Consider the following 25,797-nt stretch of genomic DNA (forward strand, 5'->3'; position numbering starts at 1 on the left):
ATTATTTTTTGATGATTTCAAATTTCTAGTATTGATATGCTCTAAATAATACTAGTAGCACGTATTAGAACACGAACTGTGATTATTTTGAAAGCTCTCTTGGTTGCTGTTAAAATGAGGTTTATCAAGCAAAACCCCATTTAATAACATAAAGCAAACTTACTACACAAAGCATGTGTCTAGCTATAACAATTCTGTAGCCCTCCTTGGTCTCACTCCACTATACTCCTATACCAGCGATGGGGAACCTTTTTTGGCTCGCGTGCCACAAGTGGGGGGAGCGCAGGGGGATCGTGTGCGGGCGTGCCGCACCCATAATGCAATGCGCGACCCCCCCAGTGCGCATGCTCGCACTACAGGCGCTCCCCCCCATTTTTACATGCTTTTTTCGCCCTCCCCAGGCTCCAGAGGCTTTATAGGAGCCTGGGGAGGGCGAAAAGAGCCTCCCCTGACCCCCCGGAGGCTTCAGGAACCGTCTGGAGGCTTCCCTAAAGCCTTCGGAACGCTTAAAACGACCCTCTGAGCAAACCGGAAGTCACTTCCGGTTTGCTCGGAGGGTCGTTTTGAGCGCTCCGAAGGCTTCAGGGACCGTCCGGAGGCTTCCCTGATGCCTTCGGAGCCCTCAAAACAACCCTCCGAGCAAACCGGAAGTCACTGACAGGGCAGCACCTCGCGTGCCCTGACAAATGGCTCCGCGTGCCACCTGTGGCACGCGTGTCATAGGTTCGCCATCTGCCCTATACTATACTAATCATGAAAGGAATAGGAATAATTCTGTACCATAGCTCAGAACTGAAGATCTGAGTTTTTGCCCATTCTTTTGGATAATCTTAAAATAATACATTTTTGCAGTGTTCAGTGTTTTTAGGCTGCATTCATTTCAAGAGGTTCAAGTTAAAATGAATGGGATTCCAGGATATTTCTAATTTTTGGTCTCAGTGGGTACTTTTCAGCATATTTAAACTTTACAGTCCATACCCTCTGAAAATTCACAATGCACAACAAAATATCCCACTCAGTGTCCTTATAATTTTTTAACATTGTTATAACAGTGTACCTCCAAGTGATACCAAAAGTTGGTCTTGGGGATGGATAAGGCCAGATGTCCAAAGCAGGTTTAGCGGTATAGTTGAAACAAGGAACTTCTCTAATCCCTCCTTTTCTTGCCAGCTTCTTCAAGTCATCGCTGGGTAAAACAAATATGCTTTTTTTGCTGCTTTTCGTAACAAACTTTCTATAAGATGGCAATGCGGTTCCAGAACGAGTTTTTTTAGGTCTTGAAAACTTCATTAGTTTCACTTTGTCCTTTGTGGAATATTCCTTGCTGACTGTCATAGAAGTCACCAATGTTCCACTCGGGGTTGTCAAGGAATCAGTCACTGTCGTCGTAACCACGGTTTTACTATGCTCTTTTACAGAAATAACATCGGTCGTGGGAGCGGTAAGCTTTGTTACAGTGGTAGTGGTGGTGGTGGTTACAGTGGATATGGAACAATTTTCAGCTGCTGACACCACACGTTCTTTATCCTCCTTGGCCACTGACAGCTCTGACATTTTATAAACGGTTTTTGATTCTGTAGAAATGGTAGACGTGGTGGTCACTTCTGTCACAACCGCTTTCACTGCACTCTCTCCATTGATGTTTTTAACTCTGTGTGTCTGCAGTCCATTCTGATCAGCAAAGTCGTTACTCAAACTAGATTCTTCGCATGAAATTACAGGCGAGAGGGCAGCCTTCTTAATACACGATGACTCAATCTCCATGCCTTCTGTTTCACTACTTATGCTGTTCTCATTACAGGAATGGACAGCTGTGAGGGATGCCTCATCAATAGGGCTAGATCTTTCAGAAGAATGTTGCTTCCTTCCACTGTCTTGAGCAGACGGAGATGTATCCTCCTGAGGTAAAACACCGCCTCTAGGATCACAGACAGGATCCACAGAACTCCGAACAGAAAACTCATTCTCTGAATGTCTTCTCTCATCCACATCTTCCACAGAGATATCTCCATTCATAAATGGTTTTACAGATTCATTAGAAGGAAATGATTTACCTAGCAGATTGTTTTTATTAATATTATTGACTTTAGAGTCAAGGTTACTCTCAGCTTCTCTTTTTAAGCATTCTTCATTGGGCAGTACTTCGAAATCAGCATCTTTTCCATTCACCTGATATGTTGCTGACTTTCCTCCGTCCATCTGGACATCGTGTTCTCCATTTTTATTATTGTTTTTATCAGCAATGCTTTTAATCTGATCAATGCACTTGCTTATGGAAGTTGGAGGATCACACTTTGCCTGCTCTAGCTTTTCACCATTTGTTTCGGCAATTTTAGAGTGTGTAATTTCATCCAAGATGTTTTCTCCTATCGTGTCAGGAATCTGGGCTTCAAAGGCCTTCTCTGAAATAAGCTCAGTACGTAATGATTTTAGGCCTTCCAGGACTTGCTTGGGATTTAATGCAATCTTTGGTTCAGATGCATCTTCCTTGCTTTTCGGTAGACTCACATTTGTGTTATTTGCTGCATGATGATCCTCTAAATTACAGGCTTCTACAGAATCACAGTCCTGTTTTTCAGTTTTTAAGGTTTCATTTCCTTTCTTAATGCAAGATGCAGTCTCTTTTTCACAATTCTGTTCAATTCCCTCTGGCTGTGTATGATGTTCACAATTAGGCCCTGTGATTTCCTCTGAACTTTTTTCATTGTCTCCTCGCACACTGCATTTAGTTGATTCTTTATTGTCTATTGCTTGAGAATGTTCCATGGTTGAATTACCCTCCTCCTTACTCAGCACTTTATTTTTTTCCGTATCCACTGGTTCAGAAGCACTTCCATGAGCATTTGCTGGTATCAAACATTGAGAATCTGAGCACTGACCCGAAATGACATCTGATTCTTCATCTAAAAGTCTATTCAAGCAAGACACGGATTGGACTGATTCACTGGTTTTATTGAAGTGGAGGTTGTTAGGTGACAAACAGTCTTTAACAGGATCTTCAGATTGTTTTGTACCTGAAATATGGGCTCTCTTTTCATCTGTTTCTGCCTCAGGTAATGGTAAGTCATCTGTATTCCTTTGTGGACTCAGAGATTTACAATCTGAGGAATTGGAAGCAGCTTTAAGCTTCATTCTTTCCAATCGCTGTTTTTCCTCTAGTGTAAACTGTTTTACTCTTCTTTCAAGTAGTCCATCTAATTTTGATGTTTTCACTTTCTTTTTGTAACATGTCCTTAAGTGAAAACCTTCACTAACATTTATTAAATCTGCACTGATTGGAGTTTCTTCACATTTGGGGGAAGTATCCATTTTCACTTCATCTACTTCCATAGGTTCCTCCTTGATGTCTTTATCATTTTCACAGATCCCTTTTTCATCTATAAAAAATAATGTTTAATCAGTAGGACACTTTATTAGTTAACACATATACTGACAAACCCAAATCCCCAACCAGGGCAGCTTCCAATTATACAACGTACTCCCATCATTATGTAACACAGGGGTGGGGAAACACGGCCCCTTTACGACCTATGACTGACTCAGGAATCCTGGGAATCGAAGTCCAAAGTTCATAAAGGGGCCATTGTTCCCCATCCCTGATGTACAGCATTAATAACAATAGCTCTTAGCACTTAAGACTTATATATTGCTTCACAGTGCTTTTAAAGTCTTCTCTAAGCAATTTACAGAGTCAGCATATTGCCCCCAACAATCTGGGTCCTCATTTTAACAACCTCGGAAGGATGGAAGGCTGAGTCAACCTTGAGCCTGGTGAGAATCAAACTGCTGAACTGCAGGCACCCAGCAGTCAGCAGAAGTAGCCTCCAGTACTGCATTCTAACCACTGCGCCACATAGTTGAATTATGTAGAGAATCCTGCAAGTCCGAAATCCCCATTTGATATGAATTCAGACTGAGGAAGAGTAATCTAAATTGTGACTAATTACATATTATTTTGAAACAATATATCCAGGCATATGGAATTAATAGAACACTCTACCATGAGAAATTATTTTCTCTAGACTGTCTTCAAGTAAACGTTGCACATATAAACATTTAGCTAAACCATGAAAAGTTAGATGTTTATTAAAACGGATAAAAATGCTTATTACCTTCCTTCGTTTGATCTGATTTTTCAAAATGTCCATCAATTTCAGCTTTTTCTTCATTTAGTTCATTTTCTTCCTTGATCTGACTTTTCTTCATGGCCTCAGAATGTTCAGTTTCTTTTTGGTCCTTTTTATGTGGTTCATGGAAGCTCTTTATTCTATCTTTCAAAGAACAGTGCTCTGCTTTTACTTTTGCTGGATTTTTCCTTTTATCCAATTCGTGCTGTTGTTCTGTGATAGCAGCATTGTTCTTTGCTGATAAAGAAATATGCAGATACTCGTATGATTTTGGTCACTGTCAGTATAAGCCTCTCAGACAGGCATACACTTTCAAAAGACTTACTCCAAGCTTAATACTACATTCAGAAATAAGACTATTGCAATTACAGTAGTGCACTATTTCCTCCCCTGAAATGCAATTTTGTTCAATAGAAATGTTACTGACCATGAAATCATACAGGATCATCATAAGATCCAATAAGATCTTAACAGAGGAAATTGACTAAACCCGACCACCAAAAGTATTAAAAGCTATTATCTATTACCACATAATAAAAACAGATAATTATTTCTGTATCAATAATAACAATTAGAAAATGACATTATTATAACAAGCTTAACAATTTTGTTTGCAAAAAGCTTTTGATTTTGTAGAAGCTCTCACTAGGTCAGGAGTGTCAAACTTGCGTTGTCACATGACGTCTCATCACTTCTCCCCCTTCACTAAAATGGGGATGGGGTGGCCAATGTGTGACGCATCCGGCCCATGGGCTGTGAGTTTGACACCCCTGCACTAGGAAAAACAGAGGTGAGTTTGTTCCTTTTCCTTCTGCTGCAGTGCTTTCTTTCCTACCATACAAAAAGGCCACCTAACCTTCCAGAACAGATTTTCTGATCACATCGAAAAGGGGGGAAATGATTTTCATCTATGGAGACATTCTATTTGTCAGAGTCTGCTCTATATAGCTTTGAATTTATTACACTGAGGTTTAGAGTATATTGCAAACACCACATATTTTCTCTTTAATTACAAAATTTAATATAGTAAAATGGACTAGCTGTAGAAATTTGATATAAAACCAAATTACAGTAGTTTGGTTCTTCCATTATTTAGAAAATTAAGACACACGTGAATAATTAGCAACTTTTTACAGCAAAACCATAATTCATAAAAACAGATGTTTCTACAGATGTTTATTTTTCTCCTGAAATGCTTGCTGTAACTAGAAAGAAATTAAAATATTACAATGTTGCTTGAAAATACATAGTGAAAACTGGTGTTTGATGTTTTAAACCTCACTTCATATTTCAAAATCATGGCTATATTTTGTAAGATACCCAGAGCCTTTTGGATTGGTCAGTTACAATAAAATCACAGTATTTTTTGGAGTATAAGATGCACCTTTTTCCCTCAAAAAAGAGGCTGAAAATCTGGGTGCGTCTTATACACTTAATACAGCATTTTTTGCCGCCCAAACCCCGCCCCTTCACCAAAATGACTGTGCAGAGCCTGTAGAAGGCAGAAATGAGTGAAAAACAGGCCTTTTCTTGCTCACTTTTGCCCCCCCCCAGCCCCCAGGAGTACTCTATATGCCTCCTAAAGGCTATGCATGCAATTTTTTGACAAAAAATGGACCCATTTTCTGCTCATTTGGGGGGAGGGCACCATCCAGGAGCACTCTGCAAGCCCCCTAAAGGCTATTCATGCCTTTTTTTTTGGGAAAAAAACGGGCCACTTTTCGCGAAAGCTGGGCCGATTTTGGGAGGTTTACAGAGTGCAAAAACTTTTTTTTTTAAATTTGCCTCTTCAAAACCTCGGTGCGTCTTATACTCCAAAAAATACGGTAATGAAATAATAAAAATGATAATGATGATTTCCAGCACTTACCAAGTAGTAACTTTCTATAACTGACATTAGTATTTCCAGGTAATCTGGGTACAAATCTATGAACATGTGTTTTACTAATCCAGATCCATCCACCATACCCTGTTACTCTATATTCTTCTCCTTTTTGTTTCCAGACCTATGAAAAAGTTGAAATACATTTTGTTAATTTTCATATGAATTTGCAGCCTCATCACATATAAAATTTGGCTTTGAAATAAAGCTTCAAATTTCCTTTTCTTCTTCTTAGAAGTGAACGCTTTAGTCATTCAGGTTCTAAACAACCTTTTGCTTGACAATGTATTTTTTACAATGAAAAGTCGCATAGCATTTTAGAAATAATTGGTTAGTGGTGCACATGCCCCCCAGAGCAAAGTGCCTCTGCCTAAAACAGAAATCCTTTTCATCAGTATGAAAAGGTGACAATGGAACTTCTTATTCAGGTTTCTTGAGCATAAAAAAACAACTAGCTTTAGAAAAATTAATAAAACTGCCTTATGTCTACTCTATGAATTCAGCCAATGCTGAAACTAAAAGTTTATCTAAGGTCTGGTGTGAATACATGGGCCTTAGTTAATAGCCATTCTTCACTGCCAGAGGCTTGTATATGAGGAGCAGGCATCTGACTTGAAAAAGATAATCTTAAACCTTGATTTCTCTCATTTCCTTGGAAGTTCAAACAATACTTAGGTTCTCAACTCTGATTAATTTAAGCGGTATCTGGCAAGATATTTAAAACTGAACGTTTGTTTTCTTCTTATTACTTTGCTAAAAGGATTGACCAAGAATATTCTCTTTTGATTTACTGTGATCGGTAGCACTGAGTACTGTTTCAGTGGTAACCATACATCTATCCCTCGTTTAGGTACATTATCTAGGTTAGCAACCATTTGCAAATATGATAGCATATAACAGTAATTAAAAATTCATTTCCGGCCAATGCACACATTCATAACTAAATTTCATCTGCCTGACAACAATGCATGCCTGAGTAAGCCTGGCATACTGCACAAGATAATTTTATCTGAATGAGACTGTAGCAACCAGTGGCCTTCATAGTTTCTGCCTGTTGTCTCCCTCCCTCCCTCTATCACATGTCCCATTAGTTACGATTCTGCTTAATCACCTGTCTCTGGAACACAACACAGACACTAAATGAGAAGTGTGTCTATGGTATTATATCAACTGCATTCAAGAAGGCAATAAATACAGTTTATGTATTAGATATAAAAAAGCATAATAATTTATTACAAAGAAATCTGAAGAAGTTTACAAATCCTAGGTCTGGAATTAAACTAAAATAAAAGCTGAACAAAAATAACCCATTAAAAGCAGCATTATATATGGTATGGAAAATTAATAACCAATATATAGAGGGTTTTAAAAAACATGCCACCATGTTGGGGTCCAGTATATTACAGGGGCTAACCACGAGTCTTAATTAAGAATCACAAATCACACATACACATGGACCTGAGCTTAAAAAAGCAAGTTTACAATTATACAAACCAAGGGGATGGCAATAGAATATAGTATATATCAATAGACTATACTGCTAGAATAGGAACTCCTGCTCCAGACTCCAGTCAATCTAAAAGAGGAATTGTGGGCAGACCTGTTAACAATATGAGTTGGGTACTTTTTCCACTATTTTCATTCTTTTGAACTCATACTGAGTAGGAAAATGTGTGGTTCTCTGGCTATTCCTGTATTATAATTTCCAATATTCCTCAATATTGGTAGTGTTACTAAAATAAAGCAAAGTCTGGAGATTTAGCTATTTACCTCTATGTTACTTTTCGGTTTTTCCATAACTGGCCCCACTGTCAATCTGCCCATACTCTTTAGACACCATTTTCTAGTATTCAAATGGCATCTGTGATTGAAATCCATATAGGACAGATCTTGATGTTCTTTAGAAAGTTATTTCAGGTATCTGCTACTATCATATCTGCTTTCTTCTTTCTCAAGAAGAAAATGACCATTATCTTACCTGAAGGGTCGTTTTCAGGGCGCTGCGAAGGAGAGTCAAAGCAAGGGTTAAATACAGCCAATCTGCCCAGAACTGAATTGAAACTTTAAGCCACGCCTCTGGTGCTGACCATCTTCAGATTTTTTTCAATGAAGGCGTGGAACTGTTGCGCGCTGAGAAGTTCAACAACAAGTCTAAGAACCAGATCCAACGTCAGAACAATATCCAAATGGAAACTCCAGAATGCTGCACAGGAAACAGCAGAAATAGACCCCAGGGTGGGGTTGGACTCTCCTTTGCGCCCTGAAAACGACCCTTCAGGTAAGACAATGGTCATTTTCCAGGGCGCTGCTCTGGAGAGTCCAAGCAAGGGACATACCCAAGCTAAATGTCACCAGGGTGGGAAGCAGTCGCGTTCAGGGTCTCTCCACTGGTATGAATGCCCTGGAGAACTCGCCTTCCAAAAGCCCCTTCCGCCGAAGCAAATTTGTCCAATTTGTAATTCCGAACAAACGGAGATAAGGAAGTCCAAGTACCCTGCAAATCTCTTCGATCGGCGATTGCATCACCCAGGCTGCCATGGTGGCGGCATTCCTCGTAGAATGTGCCGTGATGTGGCTAGGCACAGGTTTGGACTGAAGAACGTGAACGAGAGTAATGCAGGCTCTCAACCACCATCCGATGGTACAGGAGGAAACTTTGCGGTCCTGGGAAGCTAGTTGGAAAGAAACAAAGAGTGATTCGGAACGCCGAAACACAGCGGTGTGCTTGACGTATTTGCGGAGTGTCCTATGGACATCAAGCATGTGCCACCACTTCTCCCTCGGGTGTCTGGGATGCGGACAAAAATCCGGGAGAATGATCTTCTGGGCCCAGAGGAACCAGGAGTTGATCTTAGGGATGAACGTTGGGTCCAGCCTCAGAGCCACCCTGTCCTGTTGTATCAAACACAAGTCCTCCCGAACCGATAGGGCTGCCAGTTCTGACATACGCCGCGCAGAAGTGATGGCAATTAAAAAGGCGGTCTTAAAGGTCAAATGTTTAAGGCTGGCCGACCAAAGCAGTTCAAATGGTAGACCTATCAAGGCGCGAAGGACTACGTTGAGGTCCCATGAGGGATATCTGTGGACCACCGGAGGCCTCAGATTGGTTGCGCCCCTCAGAAAACTACAGATAGTAGGATGACGTCCAAAGAAGGAGTGTTCATCAGGAGCAAGTATCGTGGAAATCGCAGCCACCTGACATCGTAGTGTGTTGGGCGCCAGGCCTTTGTCAAGTCCATCTTGCAAGAAGTCCAAGATGATCGGAATCGTAGCTGAAGTCGCTGATACGTCATGAGAGGTGCACCAGGCATCGAACGACTTCCAGGTGGCGTCGTAGATCCGGGTCGTGGAAGGCCGCCTGGATGGTGTGGTTGGTAGAGAGACTGCCCCTGCTCCGGAGATCCCTCTCAAGTGCCAGGCAGCCAGCTGTAGCCACTGGGGCTCGGGATGTTGAAGCGCCCCATGGCTGAGAGAGACCTCGTGCGGGGGAATCCACCAAGGAGGGTCGACGGAGAGACTCACCAGGTCGGCAAACCAGGTCCTCCTGGGCCAGAATGGGGCCACAAGCAAGACCTCCGCTTCCTCCGACAAGATCTTCCGGACGACTCTGGGAAGGAGAGGCAATGGCGGGAACGCATACAACAGTCCCCGCGGCCATAGGCAGTGCACGGCGTTGACTTCTTTGGTTTGCGGATCGTGAAACCTCGTGAAGAACCTGGGAAGGTGCGTGTTGGCCAGAGTGGCGAACAGGTCGACCAGAGGATGGCCGAACCTCTGGGACAGGCGGTGGAACAGTTGCGGATGTAGTCACCACTCCGAGTGGTCGACCATGGTCCGGCTTAGCCAGTCTGCCTGGATGTTGCTTACTCCAGAGATGTGCTCTGCCAGTATCGATTGGAGGTGTTTCTCCGCCCACTGACCCAGGGCGTCGGCTTCTGTCATCAGGGATCTGGAGCGAGTGCCCCCCCTGGTGGTTGATGTGCGCTTTTGTCGCTATATTGTCTGTGAGCACTCTCACGTGATGTTCTGTGGTGGAAATGGATGAGGGCCAACCTGACTGCTCTCAGCTCTAGCCAATTGATGCTGTGAGAGGCTTGGCTGAAGACCACCTGCCCTACGCAATTTGATTGCGGAGGTGGGTTCCCCAGCCGTAAAGGCTGACATCTGTCGTGATGGTGAGATCGGCTGGCTCCCTGAACGGGGTGCCCTTCACCAGGGTGAGAGACAGCCACCACTTGAGAGATTGACGTGTCTTCAGGGAGACCAACACCAACCTCGTCGAGCTGTTTTCGTTGGCCCTCTGGTAGGGCAGCAGGAAGCACTGCAAGGGACGAGAATGGAGTCTTGCCCACGGAACGATGGACAGGCAAGATATCATCTTCCCTAGGAGTTGCGACAACTGCACGACCTTGGCGTGAGGAGATCGCAGCGTTTTTTGAGGATCGCTACCCACTCCGGGGACAGGAAGACCTGGCAGGTGACGGTGTCAATGATGGCACCCAGGTACTGCAACCTGGTCGTTGGTTGAAGATGACTTTTCTCCAAAATTAACGGAGAAGCCGTGGTCCTGAAGGACCTTCATTGTGTACCTCAGGTTTTCAGTCGTCTGCTGTGGTGATGACGATTGGATGAGGACGTAGTCTAGGTAGCAATGAAGCCGCTCTGGACGATATCTGAGGAAGGCTGCCACTGCTGCAAGGTTCTTTGTAAACATCCTGGGGGCCGATGACAGGCTGAACTATAGTGACATTGGACGCCAAGGCCCTGGATGCAAACTTGGCAGTGCACAGGGTGGCGTCGGCGGCATACTCAGTAGCCGCCACAATTTTATTGACATCCTGCCTTAATTTGGTATCTCCGGCTGGAAGTTTGGTGAGCAATTGTCTCAACCAGAGAAGGGTGGCCCTAGAAAGGAAGGACACAGAGGCGGACGTTTTAATCACCCAAGCAGCCGCCTGATGAGTTTTATGGCAGGCGTTTTGTTTTCTTGTCCTCTGCCTTTCCAGGAGATCAGGGGGCAGCACAGAGGATGAGGTAACTGCTGCCACAGGAGGATCAATGGGAGGCAATTTAAGCAAGTCTTCCAGACTGGCATCTACCATGTACAACTTTTTATCATTACCGTGTTTCATCTCGCGAGGTTTTTTTTACAAGGGGATTCAATGGGCGAAAGGGCGAGGAATGTGACGAAGCTGGAAAGTTAAGAGGCGCGCCTCGCAGCCCAACACCACCCACCTTGCCCCCCAATGGTAAAGGCAGCCAGCCTGGTTCCCTTCCCCGCCGTCCCTTTAGCGAGGGGTGGCAGGTGGGGGGGAGAAGTGAGGTGCGCCTCTTACCTTTCCACCTCCGTCGCGTTCCTCGCCCTTTCGCCCATTGAATCCCCTTGTAAAAAAAACCTAATGAGTTCAACTCACGAGATTTTTTTTACAAGGGGATTCAATGGGCGAAAGGGCGAGGAACGCAGCGGAGCTGTCAGACTCTGGTAGTGCTAGGACACGTGTCTTGTTTCTCCCCTCCACACCTGCCACCACTCGCTAAAGGGACGGCGGGGAAGGGAACCAGGCAGGCTGCCTTTACCACTGGGGCAAGGTGGGCGGTGTTGGGTTGCGAGGCACGCCTCTTACCTTTCCAGCTCTGTCACGTTCCTCGCCATTGTGTTCAGGGAAGCCACTGGTTAAAAAAAACAAAAACCTTCTCGTGATTTCAAGATGTTTGATTGAACTTGCGAGAAGGCTTTTTTTTTTTACCAGCTGTTTCCCTGAGCACAATGGCGAGGAATGCGAGGAAGGGAACCAGGCAGGCTGCCTTTACCATTGGGGTGGGCAGTGTTTTTTTGCGCAAGAAGGAACAGGCAGGAAGGGGTGATCACATTGCTGGCCTGCCGTTGTTTTTGCAGCTGGCTCTTTTTGAGCAGGAGGGAAGGGCGGTGTTTGTGTGGCAGCACTTTGCTTCACCTGCCGTGGTTTTTGCGGCAGGCTCTTTTTGTGTGGGAGGAAAGGGCGGGAGGTAGAAGCATTTTGCTTCGCCTGCCGCTGTTTTTGTGGCGAGCCCTTTTTGCCCCGCAAGCTGTACCGGTAGGTGGTACAGTATTAATGGCGGGGACCGGTTGCGCATGCGCTTAAATAGTTGGGGGCGGGCTTATTTTCAGGGGAGGGCTTATTATGGCACATGCTCTGAAAAGCCCGATTGGGCTTATTAGCAGGGCATGTCTTATTTTTGGGGAAACACGGTACCACTGGGAGTAGCAAGGGTGGCCGGTTGCGCCCATTGCTTTTGCACCAGATTCAGAAAAAGTTTGGGAACTGGCACTGTCTCTTGGGCCGACACAGACTCCTCAAAGAGATCTCCAGACAGGTCATCCGGTTCAGTATTTGCCTGATCTGAACGGGTAGACCCCAAGCAGGTCGAGTCTTTTGCCTTATTCAAAATAGTCTTGAAGTTGGCAAGCTTAAACAAACCTGAAAAGACAGGCTTTTTGGAGGCAACACCTTCGTCCCCTGAAAACTCAGGTTCTGGCCTAGGTAGGATGTCCTCCTCCTCCCAGTCGGAATCCTTGCTGGCCAGGGAGGAATATGGAGACTGAGAAGTCTGGGTCAAAGACGCCTCACAAGGGGTATCTTGGGGCTGGAGATGTCGGGTCCTGCGCGAGCGCTTGCCCCGCTGCAGCATGCCCGCCTCTATGCCCTGGGATATAGCCCTGGTAATGACATCTTGCATCTCTGCTGAAAGGTTAGGGCCCTGGTCCTCGACAGGACAAACCCCTGGAGTGGGTCGGACAGCCGGGCACTAAGGGACCCACGGGAACTGGTCCTTCCTCCAGGTCTGATGGGCAGGCGAAGAGGTCGGCCTGGTCAGCCAATGAGGGGTCTGGAGAAGCTGCCAATGGCAAGGGAAGCAGTGGGAGAGAACTCCTGACTTTCCTCATCATTATCGGAAATGGGTTGCCCCTGTTCTGGCTGAACCCCCATGGAGGGCTCCACTGGAGACACCGACTAGGAGGTTTGGGCCTGCTGCTGAGCCTTGGAAAAGTGCTTCTCTAAGGCCTTCTGGCGACGGATGGCATCCCTATCTGGGCCTGATCCCTGCTTGGGTCCTGGCCTAGAATAGGTTTTGCTGCCCCTGATGGCCTCCCGGGCAGTCTTGCCAGCTTGCCTGGAGAATGCTCTGGAAGAGGGCCCAAGCTGCTCTGAATTCTCAGGGATCTGATCTGCCATGGCTGAAAGGTTGGGGTCTAAATGAAACAGGCAGGGACTCTCCATTCACCACCTTCACAGTTACAGACCGTGGACCCAAGCGCTCAGAAGAGAGACACAGAAGGCCACTGAGATCAGATCCAGCCAAGCAAGATTCTGATGCGAGCGATAATAGCTCCCAGCACCTGGCAGATCAGGTAATGGAAGGCGACCTAGGTGAGCCACAATCCCTTGCCGCACCAAGCTGATAGTTTTGCAAGGAGTCAAATCACCCGCGAAAACCGGACAAAGAGCCTCCATGCGGCGACCTGCAGTGAGTCAGACAACCAGGCAGCTGCAGCAATGTGCTCAGAAAGCGAAAATGGCTAAACAAAATGGCGGCCAGAACTGCCACCGCACCAGTTATGCAGCCTAAAATGGCCACCAGGACTAGATAGAAGCCCTGAAGAGCCGCGCCGAACGCCGGCTTCTTCAAAGTGCGGTCGGCGGCAACGGAACCTTCAGCAGGGATCCCTACCGTAGCGGTGCTGCTGCGATGGTGCTGGCACTCTGACCCACGGGCCTCCCACGACAGCTATCTGTAGCCCTACGGTGCCCGAGCGAGCCCAGGACACCAGGAGGACCAAGAGGTGAGCAAATAGCCAATTAAGGGAAAGGGAATTTTTCTCTCACCAAGCCTGCTCGTAATGGACACAATTAAAGGAATATTTCCTACTTTTAAATCTAGGAGAGTCCAAGTAATCTGTAGAATTGAAGAGAAACTCGAAGCGCGTCCACTGGAATAGCTGAATTGAAAAAAACTGAAGATGGTCAGCACCAGAGGCGTGGCTTAAAGTTTCAACTCAGTTCTGGGCAAATTGGCTTTATTTAGCCATTGCTTGGACTCTCCAGAGCAGCACCCTAGAAAGATTCTAATTTCTTCACATCTCTCTTCACAAGATTTTTTTTCATTCTGGATCGTTTTTATTGTCCTTCTTGGAATTTGCTTCAGTTTACCTGAATTTTTTAAAATTACTGTTTGATTCCCAGGATTAGATAAAACAGTTAAGGAAAGTGTCTGAGTATCCGGTACAAATATTACTTCACATGATTTGGAATGTATATTTTTATTGATGCATCATTTGCCTCTCAGGAAGTCCCTTCACATTTGGTTTTGGTTGTCAATTTTGTCCACTGGGCCTTATTTTTTTTTTTGTTTGATTCACTTCCTTATGAACAGCTGCATCCTTTGTCAACTCTTGTGGTGTCACCTTTCTTTGATCTAAGAAACCTTTGCCCTCTCTTTTCAACTGGGTATGCTGACTCATTGCACCCATTTTCTAATTTTTAAAATTTAGGGTTGCACTTCTGAGTGCTTTTCAGGCACAAATTCAGGTCATAATGGTAGAGTTTTACCTGTTGATGTAAAAGTCACCCATAATGGTTAACAATCAGCTCTCTGGTCACACCCCTTGCAAATACCAGTGGTTTGGGATATAATCCTTTCACTCATCACACATGAATGCACGGTCTGTCAGAACTGCCTGTTTTTCCCTATTCCCACAAAACTCAGAGTGTACCTGTTTTCACAAGCTTTGCAAAAGGGTTCTTGAAAGTAAAAGAGGAGCAATTTTATTCAATAATTTGCTTTTCCCTCTTGCTCAGATTCTGGTTGTTAGAATTTCCACGTGCTAAGTGAAAAGTCAGTGCGTTTTAATTCTGTGATCTTCTCAGCTGTTTAATAACCATCTACGTACCATGCTTACCAGAGTAAGAGAGAAAAAGATCACACACACTCTTTTGGGGATATAGGTTTGCCATTCCCAGCTGGACTCCTTAAGAAATTGACCTCCACTCAGAATTCACTGGGGGAGAAGAAAAAGGGTCCATCTAAGAATTTCCCTTAATTAACTCTAACCACATTCAATATCAAATATGTTTGGTGATCAAATGAGCAAGATTACATCCCTAATGGAGTGAGATATGATTACAGCAGCACTCCAAATTCATTCAGGTCCCTTCTTTTTTTGTTTATTGTATTACTGCAATTATTTCATTCCATTAATATTCACAGCTTTTTACATTTACTCAAAGTGTAGCAATCTGCTAAAATAAGTTAGTTTAAAAAGAGAGAGAGAGAATAATGTTATGTAGAATACCTGGTGCTTGATAGGAAAGGTATATTTCACCCAAGTTGCTTGTTGCATGGTTTCTTCTTCCTCTTGTTTTCTCTCCTTTTTTTTGGCCTTCTCTTTTTCTTCCCTTTCAATCGCTGTCATTCTGCGTAACCTGATTGGTAAGATACACATAAGAGCATTTAAAGTATGAAGCTAGCCTAGCATTGTCAAGTACTCTGGGAGCGATTATGGGAACTGCTTTTATAGACACTCAAATGTATTACCTGGTGTGACCCAAGGACTCCCTCCAAATGGGCAGCATAACAACTGGTTTAATTGCGCATTCCAATATAGCCAGAGCCAATGCAAATTCTCTAGGTTTGCTGCACATCTGGACAGCTTTGATCCAATTAGATCTGCGATTTGACAAAAATATGAAACACAGTAAGTAGATTGTGTTCACTAGGCCCATCTTCAACAGTAAAATAAAAACAATAAAATAGCAAGCAACAGCCACACTGATGCAAAAAAAAAAAAAAAGCAAAAAGCAACAACCTTGAAGTGATGGTATAACTTAACCCTATCTTCAACCTCAATCCTGGGTCTATTGGCGTATATCTATAGTATGATAAAATATAAAATCTGATGTTATTTTCATTCAAATCTTCTTAATGTCCCCCCACTTTGCAATGTCTTTTCTATATCTGTTCTCCTCTTTGCAACAGAAGCAACTACCTATTATTTTTATGTTTATCTTATTTTTAGTCCTTTGTTTTTTTTTTCTTTATTTCTCCAGTGTTGAATGTTCAATAAAAAGCTCCACTCTGGTGTGTTTTCCCATAATTTAATGCTCCTATGCCCAATATGCCTATGAAAATCATAGATGTCTTTACCTGTGCGAAGCCCAGTTGGGATGGAGGAATGAGGAGGGGATGTTATTCTCTAGCTGAATGATTGTTAATCTTAGTGTAGATATTGTGAGAACTTTTGACCCATGGACAGAACCATTCCATTTGAACTCTCCAGCAGGACTTAGACAAAACTTGTGAGAAAGGTGACGTCTTTTGTCATGGTCTTCTCGGTGTTGATGTTTATTCAGAGCAAAAGAATTGGTAGCATATTGATTATGGTAGACACGATACTTCCCTTCTTGACCCAGCTTAAAATAATTGCTGATGCCTGCTTTCATTACTATTTCCTTCTTGGTATTCATTCGGGAAATTTCCCCTTGAGAATTAACCACAAGCACCTTATTGAAGTCAAAACAAAACAAACAAAAGCAACAAAACTTAATAACTTTTTTTTAAAAAAACCTTAAATCTTAAAGTTTTAAACAAGAGGCAAAATTCTACAGCCTTTAAGAACTACTATGTTAAGAATGAGCAATAATGTTTACTATGGCATGTATATGACCATAGGGTTTGTGTCATATAATAGTTAGTCTCCTACATACCATGGGAGATATTGCTTTTAAACCAAAAGTTAATTTCTATAGACTTATTTCTATTGCCAGGTTTACCATTATCTCTTTTGAAAGGGATGTTCTGTTTTTCTTTTTCTTTTATTTCTCTATTATTTGTAACACTTAAAATCTTTCTGGAATTCAACAATGCAAGTATAGTGGTAATAAATAAACACATAAACAAACCTCAATAATAAGCTAGGCTTGCATTCCATTAACATTTTTGACCAAAAGAACATAAGCATGATTCATGATCTCTGATACTAGCACAGAATTTTTAAATTCCAGAACAAAGAAACTGAAAGCATATGTTTAGGAAAACAAGTATCATTCCAGATTCAGAAGCATACAATAATAATAATATCGTGTTTCCCCGAAAATTAGACAGGGTCTTATTTTCTTTTGCCCCACGAAATATGGTGTTGGGCTTATTATAGGGGGAGGGCTTATTGTTTTGGGGTTGCCGGGCAGCTGCTCCCTTGCGAACTGGCTCCCTAAGAGCCGGGCAAAGCCTCAGGGGCGAAGCAGCCATGAGGTGACCATGCTCATGAGCAGCCGCCCGGCAAACCCCCTCTCCAGCTGGGCAGAGTGCCATTCGGTGACTGAGGGGGTATCCCTAAGGCGCCAATCCACATGGAGCACTGCCCGCTCCCCAGCTCCTGCAGCTTAGCACATTAGGGATACTCCCAGGTCAGCGAATGGCGCTCTGCCTGGCTCGAGAAGGGGTTTGCCAGGCGGCTGCTCATGAGCGTGGTCACTTCATGGCTGCTTTGCCCTTGAGGCTGTGCCCAGCTATTCGGGAGCCCGCTCGCAAGGGAGCAGCTGCCCGGCAACTCTCCCCTCCGGCCAGGCAGAACACCACTCCCCAACCTAGCAGTATCCCGAAGGTGCCAAGCAACATGAGTGCCTTTCTTCCGCGCCCCCCCCCCCAAGCTCCCGTGGCTTGGTGGCTTCGGGATACCGCTAGGTCGGTGAGCAGTGCTCTGACTCGCTGGAGGAGGGGGGTGTCAACAGGGCTTATTTTCAGGGTGGGGGCTTATATTTTTGCCCACGCGAAAAATGTGGCAAGGTGTCAGTTTCAGGAAAGGTCGTATTTTTGGGGAAACACAGTAATAATAATAATAATAATAATAATAATAATAATAATAATAATAATAATAATAATAATAATAATAATAATACACATGTATACATATGTGCATAGCTATTGATGCCTTCATTGCTGGCATTTCCATGCATATTTGTTTCTGATTTTGTTTGTAACGCTTATTATTTTGGCATTTCAATGAATCAGAACATTTTTAATTTTTCAGCACTAACACAAACCTCTTTGCCTTCTTTAAAAAGCTTATTTGCTTCATGTGCTGCAGCAGCAACCTGCTGACTTTTCAGCTGACTGAGTTTGCTATCTGGATTTCGTAACCTAGTGACCATTCGCGTTGAACCTGGAGTGCCTATTCCACTGTTTGGAGAGTCACTTCTCTCACCATTAGATTTATCACCTATCAGAGAAAAAAAAAGATTTAAATAGGAATATGCAAGTAAAGCAAATGAGCACAGCCAGTTTACACTAAAAATTAGCATTTAGTACATTCTTGTGATTATTAAGCATTATCTGTACCTAAATCGTCTGAGTTCTGAGAACCTCCTTCAGTGATTTCCACTTCATCAGAATTCTTTGCAGATTCACTCTGCATAGAATTTGGTTCATTGCTACTGCTGTTTTCTGGGTCTGACAAAAGTGCTTCAGCAGATAAATCAATGTTCAGATTGGGAACTGCCTTAGTTGTTTCATCTATCCAAAAAAAGAAAAGAAAAGAAATAGCCAATTTAGGTACGTAGTATTCACCTGAAGAACACTTCCAATACAGAACATTAACATCTGAAATCAGAAAGGTACATAAGTCTCGTATACCTGATAGATAAATATCTATATTATTTTAGACTGGAACTGGGGGGGGGGGGGGGGCAGATGGATGAGGAAAGTTATAAGGGAAGACAACTGTCTACTCACAATGTACTTAATATTAATTAGAGTTTATTTCAAGAAACCATGTTGACAAGCCACTATTTGAAATTGATGTCATAATATTAAATATAGTTAAGAGGTGGTTATGAAACTGGAGGAATTTGGGCATTTTGTAATTAATAAACTAGGAAGTTTTAATCCACAATTCTTGTTAGTACAAGATAGCAAGATTTTGGATTTTAAAATCCAAATCATGTCATTTATATTTTATTATAAATACCAGCATTAAACAATCAGTTAGTATCATTATACTATCAGTTGGTATAACTAGCAAATACAATAATGTGAAAGATGTTCATTAAACATATTTAACCAATGTTTATTAATTTTGCACCAGTTTATGTAAACTAAATTTGTGCTGTTGAGTCAGTCCTGATTCTTGGTAACTGCCTGGATAGGTTCCTGTAGGTTTTTTAGCTAATATTTTTGGAACTTCTTCCTAAGGCAGAAAAAGAATGACTGATTTGAGTCACAAAATACCTAAGACAGATCTAGAAATCACAGTCTCCTGGTTTCTAACCTGGTTCCTTTAACCACTAAATCAAACGGTGTATCTTATGGAAAGTAAAACTGTGAAAAAACAAATATATTATCAATCATAACTCCAACAATAGCAACAGCATTTAAACTTATATACTGCTCCATAGTGCTTTACAGCCCTCTCTAAGCAGTTTACAGAGCAAGCATATTGCCCCCAACAATCTGGGTCCTCATTTTAACAACCTCGAAAGGATGGAAGGCTGAGTCAACCTTGAGCCTGGTGAGAATCAAACTGTTGGCAGTTGGCAGAATTAGCCTGCAATACTGCATTCTAACCACTGCGCCACCAGAGCTCAATAAACTCTAAACTTAATAACTATACCGTGATAAAGAAAAATAAACAACGTTTAACTTTAGGAAACTATTCATTCAATTCAAGACACAAAAAACAAAACCATTTATGTACCTGAAATATCCTTAAGAACTTCTGACACTATGTTTTTGTCTGCCTTATTATCATCAGAAATTTCTGAATCGCATCCTACTGTGTTCTTCCCTTCAGAAGGATCAGCCTCTTCTGCAGAAACATTTGGGATGCTGCTTTCAGCAAGTGATAGTCCAGAATTGTTTTCCTCACACACATCTGATGATTCTGTAAGAAACACATGATAAAAGTTCATAAGCGTTTTTAATTTATTTATTTTATTTATTTATTCTTCGCATTTCTAGACCGCCCCCTCTCCTAAAAAAGGACTTAATATTGATTTAACAATCTTTTTTTTAATTTATATCCCATCTTTATTATTTTTCTAAATAACTCAATGGTGGTGAACAATGTTAATTGAACTTGAACTGAAAATAAATTCATAAAAATCTGCTAGTATCATCTGTCCTGAATACCATCACTGGAGAATTACACCTGATTCTTCAGTGAAAAAATAGCTGTATTGATTATAAAGTTTAAAATGTTTAAAATGTATCAGCATTGCTACTAAAACAAATACTTTAACTAAGCAGGCGTATCACTATTACCTTCCTTTCCTCCTTTTTCAGAATTTTCCTCTGCTACTATTTCCTTGTTGACTTCCATCTGTTGGTTTGAAAGGTCTTCTTTTCCATTCTCAGTATCTGGGCACTCTTTATTTTCAACCGTAGCTTTTTCTTCATCAACAACTGAGCTTCTGTCCTCTAATAGTTCCCCTTTTCTGCCTCTGACTGCTTCCATAATTTCTTCTAAAGCAAATATGGGGGTAGAAGATGAATCAAGGCCAACTTTTTCAAGTATAAGAGTACCGTTGATATGTTCTACTTTGGTAATGCACCATGACAGCCTTTCAAGACACAGAAGTATATATGTGGCAGATCTATACGTGAAAATGAACTGAGTACAACTGACAGTTGGTAATTATGCAGCATTGTGCACATCATTAACTTTTTCTACCTTTTTTTAAAATGGGGTGGCTTTTTCAGAAATATCAGTTCCAGTCATATGGTGCCTCAAACTTATAATTGCAATAGTTTATAAGTGAAATTCTGGTCCCAATTATGGTCGTAACTCAAGGAATACCTGTCACTTTCTATATTTATGCAACAATAATAGATACAGAATATCTGAAGAAAAATAATAAGAGTTGTATGCTGACATTCAAGAAATAACTAATGCAAATGCAAAAAGAATGTAACGTGGGAGATTTCAATCTGAACACTGGAGACAAAGAAGTGGAAACTCTCAGTAGATTTATTTTAGGAGAAAAGAATGAGGCAGGTGACCACTTGATGCGCTTCTGTCAAGAAAACCAGCTGAGGATCACCACTACATGGTTTATTTAATCGAAATGGGAAGAAGAGATCGCTCTCATAAAATTTAGGCTGATGCAAACCGTACCTTTTAATCATGGATGACCTATATCAAAATCGGTCTCAAATTTACCTTGAAACTGTACATGAACATCCAGGAAATATGATTTATCCAATCCAACCCCCCCCTCCCAACATGAAGGCAAATTGTTTTCAGAGAAAAACAATTCAAATTGCCGAACAGAGTAGTAAAGCTAAAACCATTGGTAAAAGAGATAAAGCAAGACAGATAAATAAATAAAAGATTTTAATATAATGCTAGAAAAAGAAACCGAAGAAAATTACCGGAATGTGGTATCCATAGAAATGGAAGATAGAAATGAAAAAGGACATACCAGAGATCTTTTTGTCTTAATAAAGAAAATCCAGACATTATTCACTCTACATAAAGGAACAAAGAGGCAGAGATGGGAAGGAAGTGAAAAATCAGAATCAAATGAAAAATAGATGGAAGGAACAGACTGAGGAATTGTATATGGCTACTAATGTTCTTTAACAAGCAGAAATTTGAAGCAGAGCCCAGTGTACCGGAAGGTGAGGATAATATGGACACTGAAACATCTGTCAAAAATGAAAAGGCCTGGAATTGATGGCATTGGTATCATCATATTCACAGCAGCAACTTTAAAACTATGTCAAAAAAGTGGGATATCAGTAAATGGCTGAAAGACTGGAAAATGTCAGTGTTCATCCCAATCCCAAAGACGGGTGACATATGAGCCTGCTCCAAGCAATGCATGAAAGTCCTGATGTTAGATGTTGTGGAAAATCATATAACTGGGTTCCGTCATGCAAAATGGGATTCCGGTGATTTTAGAGGCCCTTGAGATCACACTGCAAATGTTCAATAGAACTTGGACATTTCAAAAGGAAGCATGTCTGTACTACTGTAAAGCCTTTGATGGTATTGAATGTAGAGATATTCTGTAAACTGGTTGTAGACTGGAAAAAGTGTGTGGCATAATTCAATTGTCATTTCTTATGCTATTTATATGCAGAAATGATTTTAAGGACCATAAACAAATCAGAAACTGGAATACCAATTGGCAGCATAACCCTGCCAATCCTGTTAGCCTTTCACAGGGCCCTAAAAACCTGGGTATCTTCTCTTAGATACACAAGGAAATCTCTACCCTAACTGAAAATTAGATGGGACAGTGGGGTTAAATGAACCTTCAGCTAAGAGTTTCCCCAAGAGGAAAGATAATTAATTTAATCCACTCCATTCCCGGTGTGTTTATTCACTGTAATATCTGAAAAACATCAGAACTAAATGAGGGCCCTTAAACTATAAATCTGGTTCAAACAAATAAAAACAAATCTATTAAAGAAATACACTATCAGGTCAAAAGAAATAGGTTGGTAATTGCAAAGCAGAACTCAGATAGAGATACCTGTTATAGTTGTTAAGACTATATACAGCTAGTAACCTAACAATCTGAAGAAAAATCCATTCTAATAAGATTTCAGAGAGTCAAAGGCAATTATTATTACCGTGTTTCCCTGAAAATAAGACCTGGTCTTATAATTTTTTTTGTCACCGAAAAAAAGGCACCAGGTCTTATTTTCGGAGGGGTGTCTTCCACTGACTCACCTCACTTGTGTGTGTTGCCCCCGGCCTCCCTTTCACTGTCAGAGGCCTTCAGGAACTTCTTCTGCGGCTGGCAAGGCTTTCCTGAAGGCCTCTGCAGCAAATAATAGAGCTCCGATCGATCCAGCATCGCTAACAGAGCATCCAGATCGATCAGCTAGCAAGGCAGGTGTTGAGGTGTGCCAGGTCTGGCTGCAACTGTCCAAACGTAAGTAGTAGGGCAGCTCCATCCCCAACCCCACCCTAACTTAATTTTTACTCATGCACCTCACCCCACCCCGTGCACCCCAGGGCGGGGTCAATTACCTTATTTTGGTTTGTGTGTGTGTGTGTGTGTGTGTGTGTGGCTTATATTAGTTGCATGTGTAAAAATCAACTTAGGGTTTATTTTTGGGATAGGTCTTTTTTTCAGGGAAACACGGTAGGAAATACAAATGTTCACCATTCTAACTCACTAACATTTTTTTAAATAAAACAATACATTAGTTTGAAAAACTAAGTTAGCCAATGGCTAGAAATACGACACCAGTCATTCTTTAAATGGCACATTACAATAAACAGTATCCAAATGAGAAATGAAGACCAACCAAAAGTTGCCTTGACGAACCCCATCACCAAGATCACCTAAAAAAGTTATAGGTGGTTCTTGATTTATGATCATTTGTTCAGTGACTGTTCAGAGTAACAACGATGAATGGACTTACGACCATTCCCTGAAGGTATTGCCACTGCAGTGTTTCCCCTCCACTACCAGTCATCTGATTGCAATCCGGACATATGGCAATCTTTTGGCATGTACAACTGGTTGCCAAGTGCCTTGCAATCATTTGATTGCCATCTGCAATCTTTCTCTGCTGGCTTCCCCAGAGAGATAATGACCATTATTGATATGAGGTTGCATACATTCTCTATTGAATAATAATGCCAACATACACATTATACCTATGCCACAGGAAGTTTTCACCCCCCCCCCCCAATTATTTTCATTCAGTTATTCTAAATTTATTTTAAAAAAATCACTTTTGTTGTGTTCAGCAAATTGCAATTAGCTGTCATTTTGTTCACTTAATCCCATAAATGTGGAAATAAGCCAGACACAATAAACCAGTTTCCTATGTCTTATCTCTAAAACAATGGTTCAACAGATTGCAAATAGACCTGGCTTGCTTAAAAGTTATTAACTGTATTTCCTGTTTGTGCTATGCTTAACTGTGGCTTCTTGGTTTTTCATCTACGTAGCATATAGGTGGGGAGCAGAAAAAGGACTATACTCAGACAAACGCCTTTTTAGTGTATCACATCTTATTAGGATCTGAGTGTTTAAAATGTAATCATTAACCTGTAATATATATAGAGATGCAGTGAATTACATCTTAATTATCTGTCTTGGTTTTCAAAAATTGGGGGTATGTGTGTGTGTGTTTGAAATCAAGAAAACATGAATCACTATTTGAAGGAGATATATGATAGCCCCAAGTCAGGGCTCTGGTAACAGAATGACTAGCACATTCTATTAAAGGAGCAATCCTTTTGTGAGCCAGAGGTGATTTCATCATATACATATACATACATATCATATTTTTGTCATTCCTCAAAAGTTCTACAATGGCACTTAAGATTTAATGGAATCTTCTCAAATGTCATTAAAAGCTGCTATTAGCAAACTAGCTTTTCCAAATATAAATCTAACAGAATTTGGGCTTCATTTTAACAAATAATGTCCTTTTTCTTTCTCTCTCAAACAAATGGAATAATAGTCACCAAATACACTTAAGCAACATTTATTGCATGTCTAATTCATTCTGCAGATGAAATCCTTTGCTTTAGCTAGGTTCACTGCAAGTTACTTATCTCAGCTGTATTTGCACACTTTTTTGAGTATTCTGGGATCCAACAATTATTAGGCTTTGCAAATAAATACTGCTTTCTCAAATATTTCGAGGATCCTCTTTCCAAATGGCTGTGCCTTTTTATCCTACCCTTTTGCGTTAATATGTCTTTCTCACAATTCTATTTTTTGGGAATATGAGTCAACACAATCAACATGCGTTTATCAGTAATTAAAAAGGTAAGATTAATTGGTTCTTACCATTTGCTGCTGCGAGAAAAGACTTGTTGCTGCCACGTGCTTTATTAGTAAGGTCTTCTGTTATGTCCATGTGCCGATGAATTTCTTCATGCATTTCTTCCAGAGTTTTGCAGATATCAGCTTCCCAATAATCTTTGTCTAGGCATTCAGTTAATTCTGCCAGCTGGACTTTTGTGCTATAGTACCAGATTCTCTTATGCTTTTCACATTCTGAATCTTCCTCTCTGTGACAGTATGAGAAAAATTGTTTATGAGATGTGAGGAATGAATGAATGAATAAATAAATGAATGAAATGCACAGACACACACACCCGGAAGGGAAACCTTAAAAATTATCCCACTGCTAGGAATTATTTTTTTCCTATTCATGTCAACATAGCACTGAACAAAAACAGTAAAGGCATTACAAACAACATTATGTACAAATTAATATTTGGGTATAGATGAGGTCACCTCAATTACAATGTAATATAGTAGTCCTCGACGTACAATAGTTTGTTTAGTGACCGTTCAAAGTTACAATGGTACTGAAAAAAGTGACTTATAATCATTTTTCACACTTATGACCCTTGCAGCATCCGCTTGGTCACATGGGTTACATTCAGATACTTGACAACTGGTTCATATTTACGGTTGCAGTGATCTACTTTTGCGACCTTCTGACAAGCAAAGTCAATGGGGAAGCCAGATTCCCTTAGCAACTGTGTTACTAATTTAACAATTGCAGTGATTCACTTAACAAATGTGGCAAGAAAAGTTGTAAATGGGATATAACTCACTTAATAAATTTCTCACTTAGCAACATAAATTCTGAGTTCAATTGTGGTTGTAAGTCACAGATTATCTGTATTCTGTTCTTCTACAGACATTATTAAACTATACCTAATAACATTCTGCAGAGAATAAAATAGTTTACTAAAAAGGCAAAGAAGAGTCTTAAAATCAAAATGAAATGGAACCATCACTCTTATGTAAAACTAGACAATCTCTG

The 25,797-nt window shown here is 41.5% G+C and overlaps 1 protein-coding gene across 8 annotated transcripts in view; it reads right to left on the minus strand.

Moving 5' to 3' along the window:
• Positions 1-25,797, minus strand: part of BPTF (bromodomain PHD finger transcription factor) — a gene marked incomplete at its 3' end in the record, with an annotated part of 93,362 nt that overhangs the window by 46,329 nt on the left and 21,236 nt on the right. For 7 of the 8 annotated variants that reach the window (XM_081934395.1, XM_081934393.1, XM_081934390.1 and 4 more), the window contains exons 3-13: positions 24,807-25,030; positions 20,302-20,502; positions 19,736-19,921; positions 18,382-18,555; positions 18,087-18,262; positions 16,192-16,547; positions 15,583-15,714; positions 15,341-15,470; positions 5,998-6,133; positions 4,113-4,364; positions 1,058-3,377 (exon numbers count right to left, since the gene is read on the minus strand). In XM_081934395.1, coding sequence (XP_081790521.1) covers positions 1,058-3,377; positions 4,113-4,364; positions 5,998-6,133; positions 15,341-15,470; positions 15,583-15,714; positions 16,192-16,547; positions 18,087-18,262; positions 18,382-18,555; positions 19,736-19,921; positions 20,302-20,502; positions 24,807-25,030 — 4,287 coding nt within the window. The remainder of the gene's footprint in view (positions 1-1,057; positions 3,378-4,112; positions 4,365-5,997; positions 6,134-15,340; positions 15,471-15,582; positions 15,715-16,191; positions 16,548-18,086; positions 18,263-18,381; positions 18,556-19,735; positions 19,922-20,301; positions 20,503-24,806; positions 25,031-25,797) is intronic. The other variant, XM_081934389.1, reaches the window with a different exon arrangement.

Source organism: Natrix helvetica, assembly GCF_964273705.1.
Source record: "Natrix helvetica genome assembly, chromosome: 1".
Taxonomy (NCBI): domain Eukaryota; kingdom Metazoa; phylum Chordata; class Lepidosauria; order Squamata; family Natricidae; genus Natrix; species Natrix helvetica.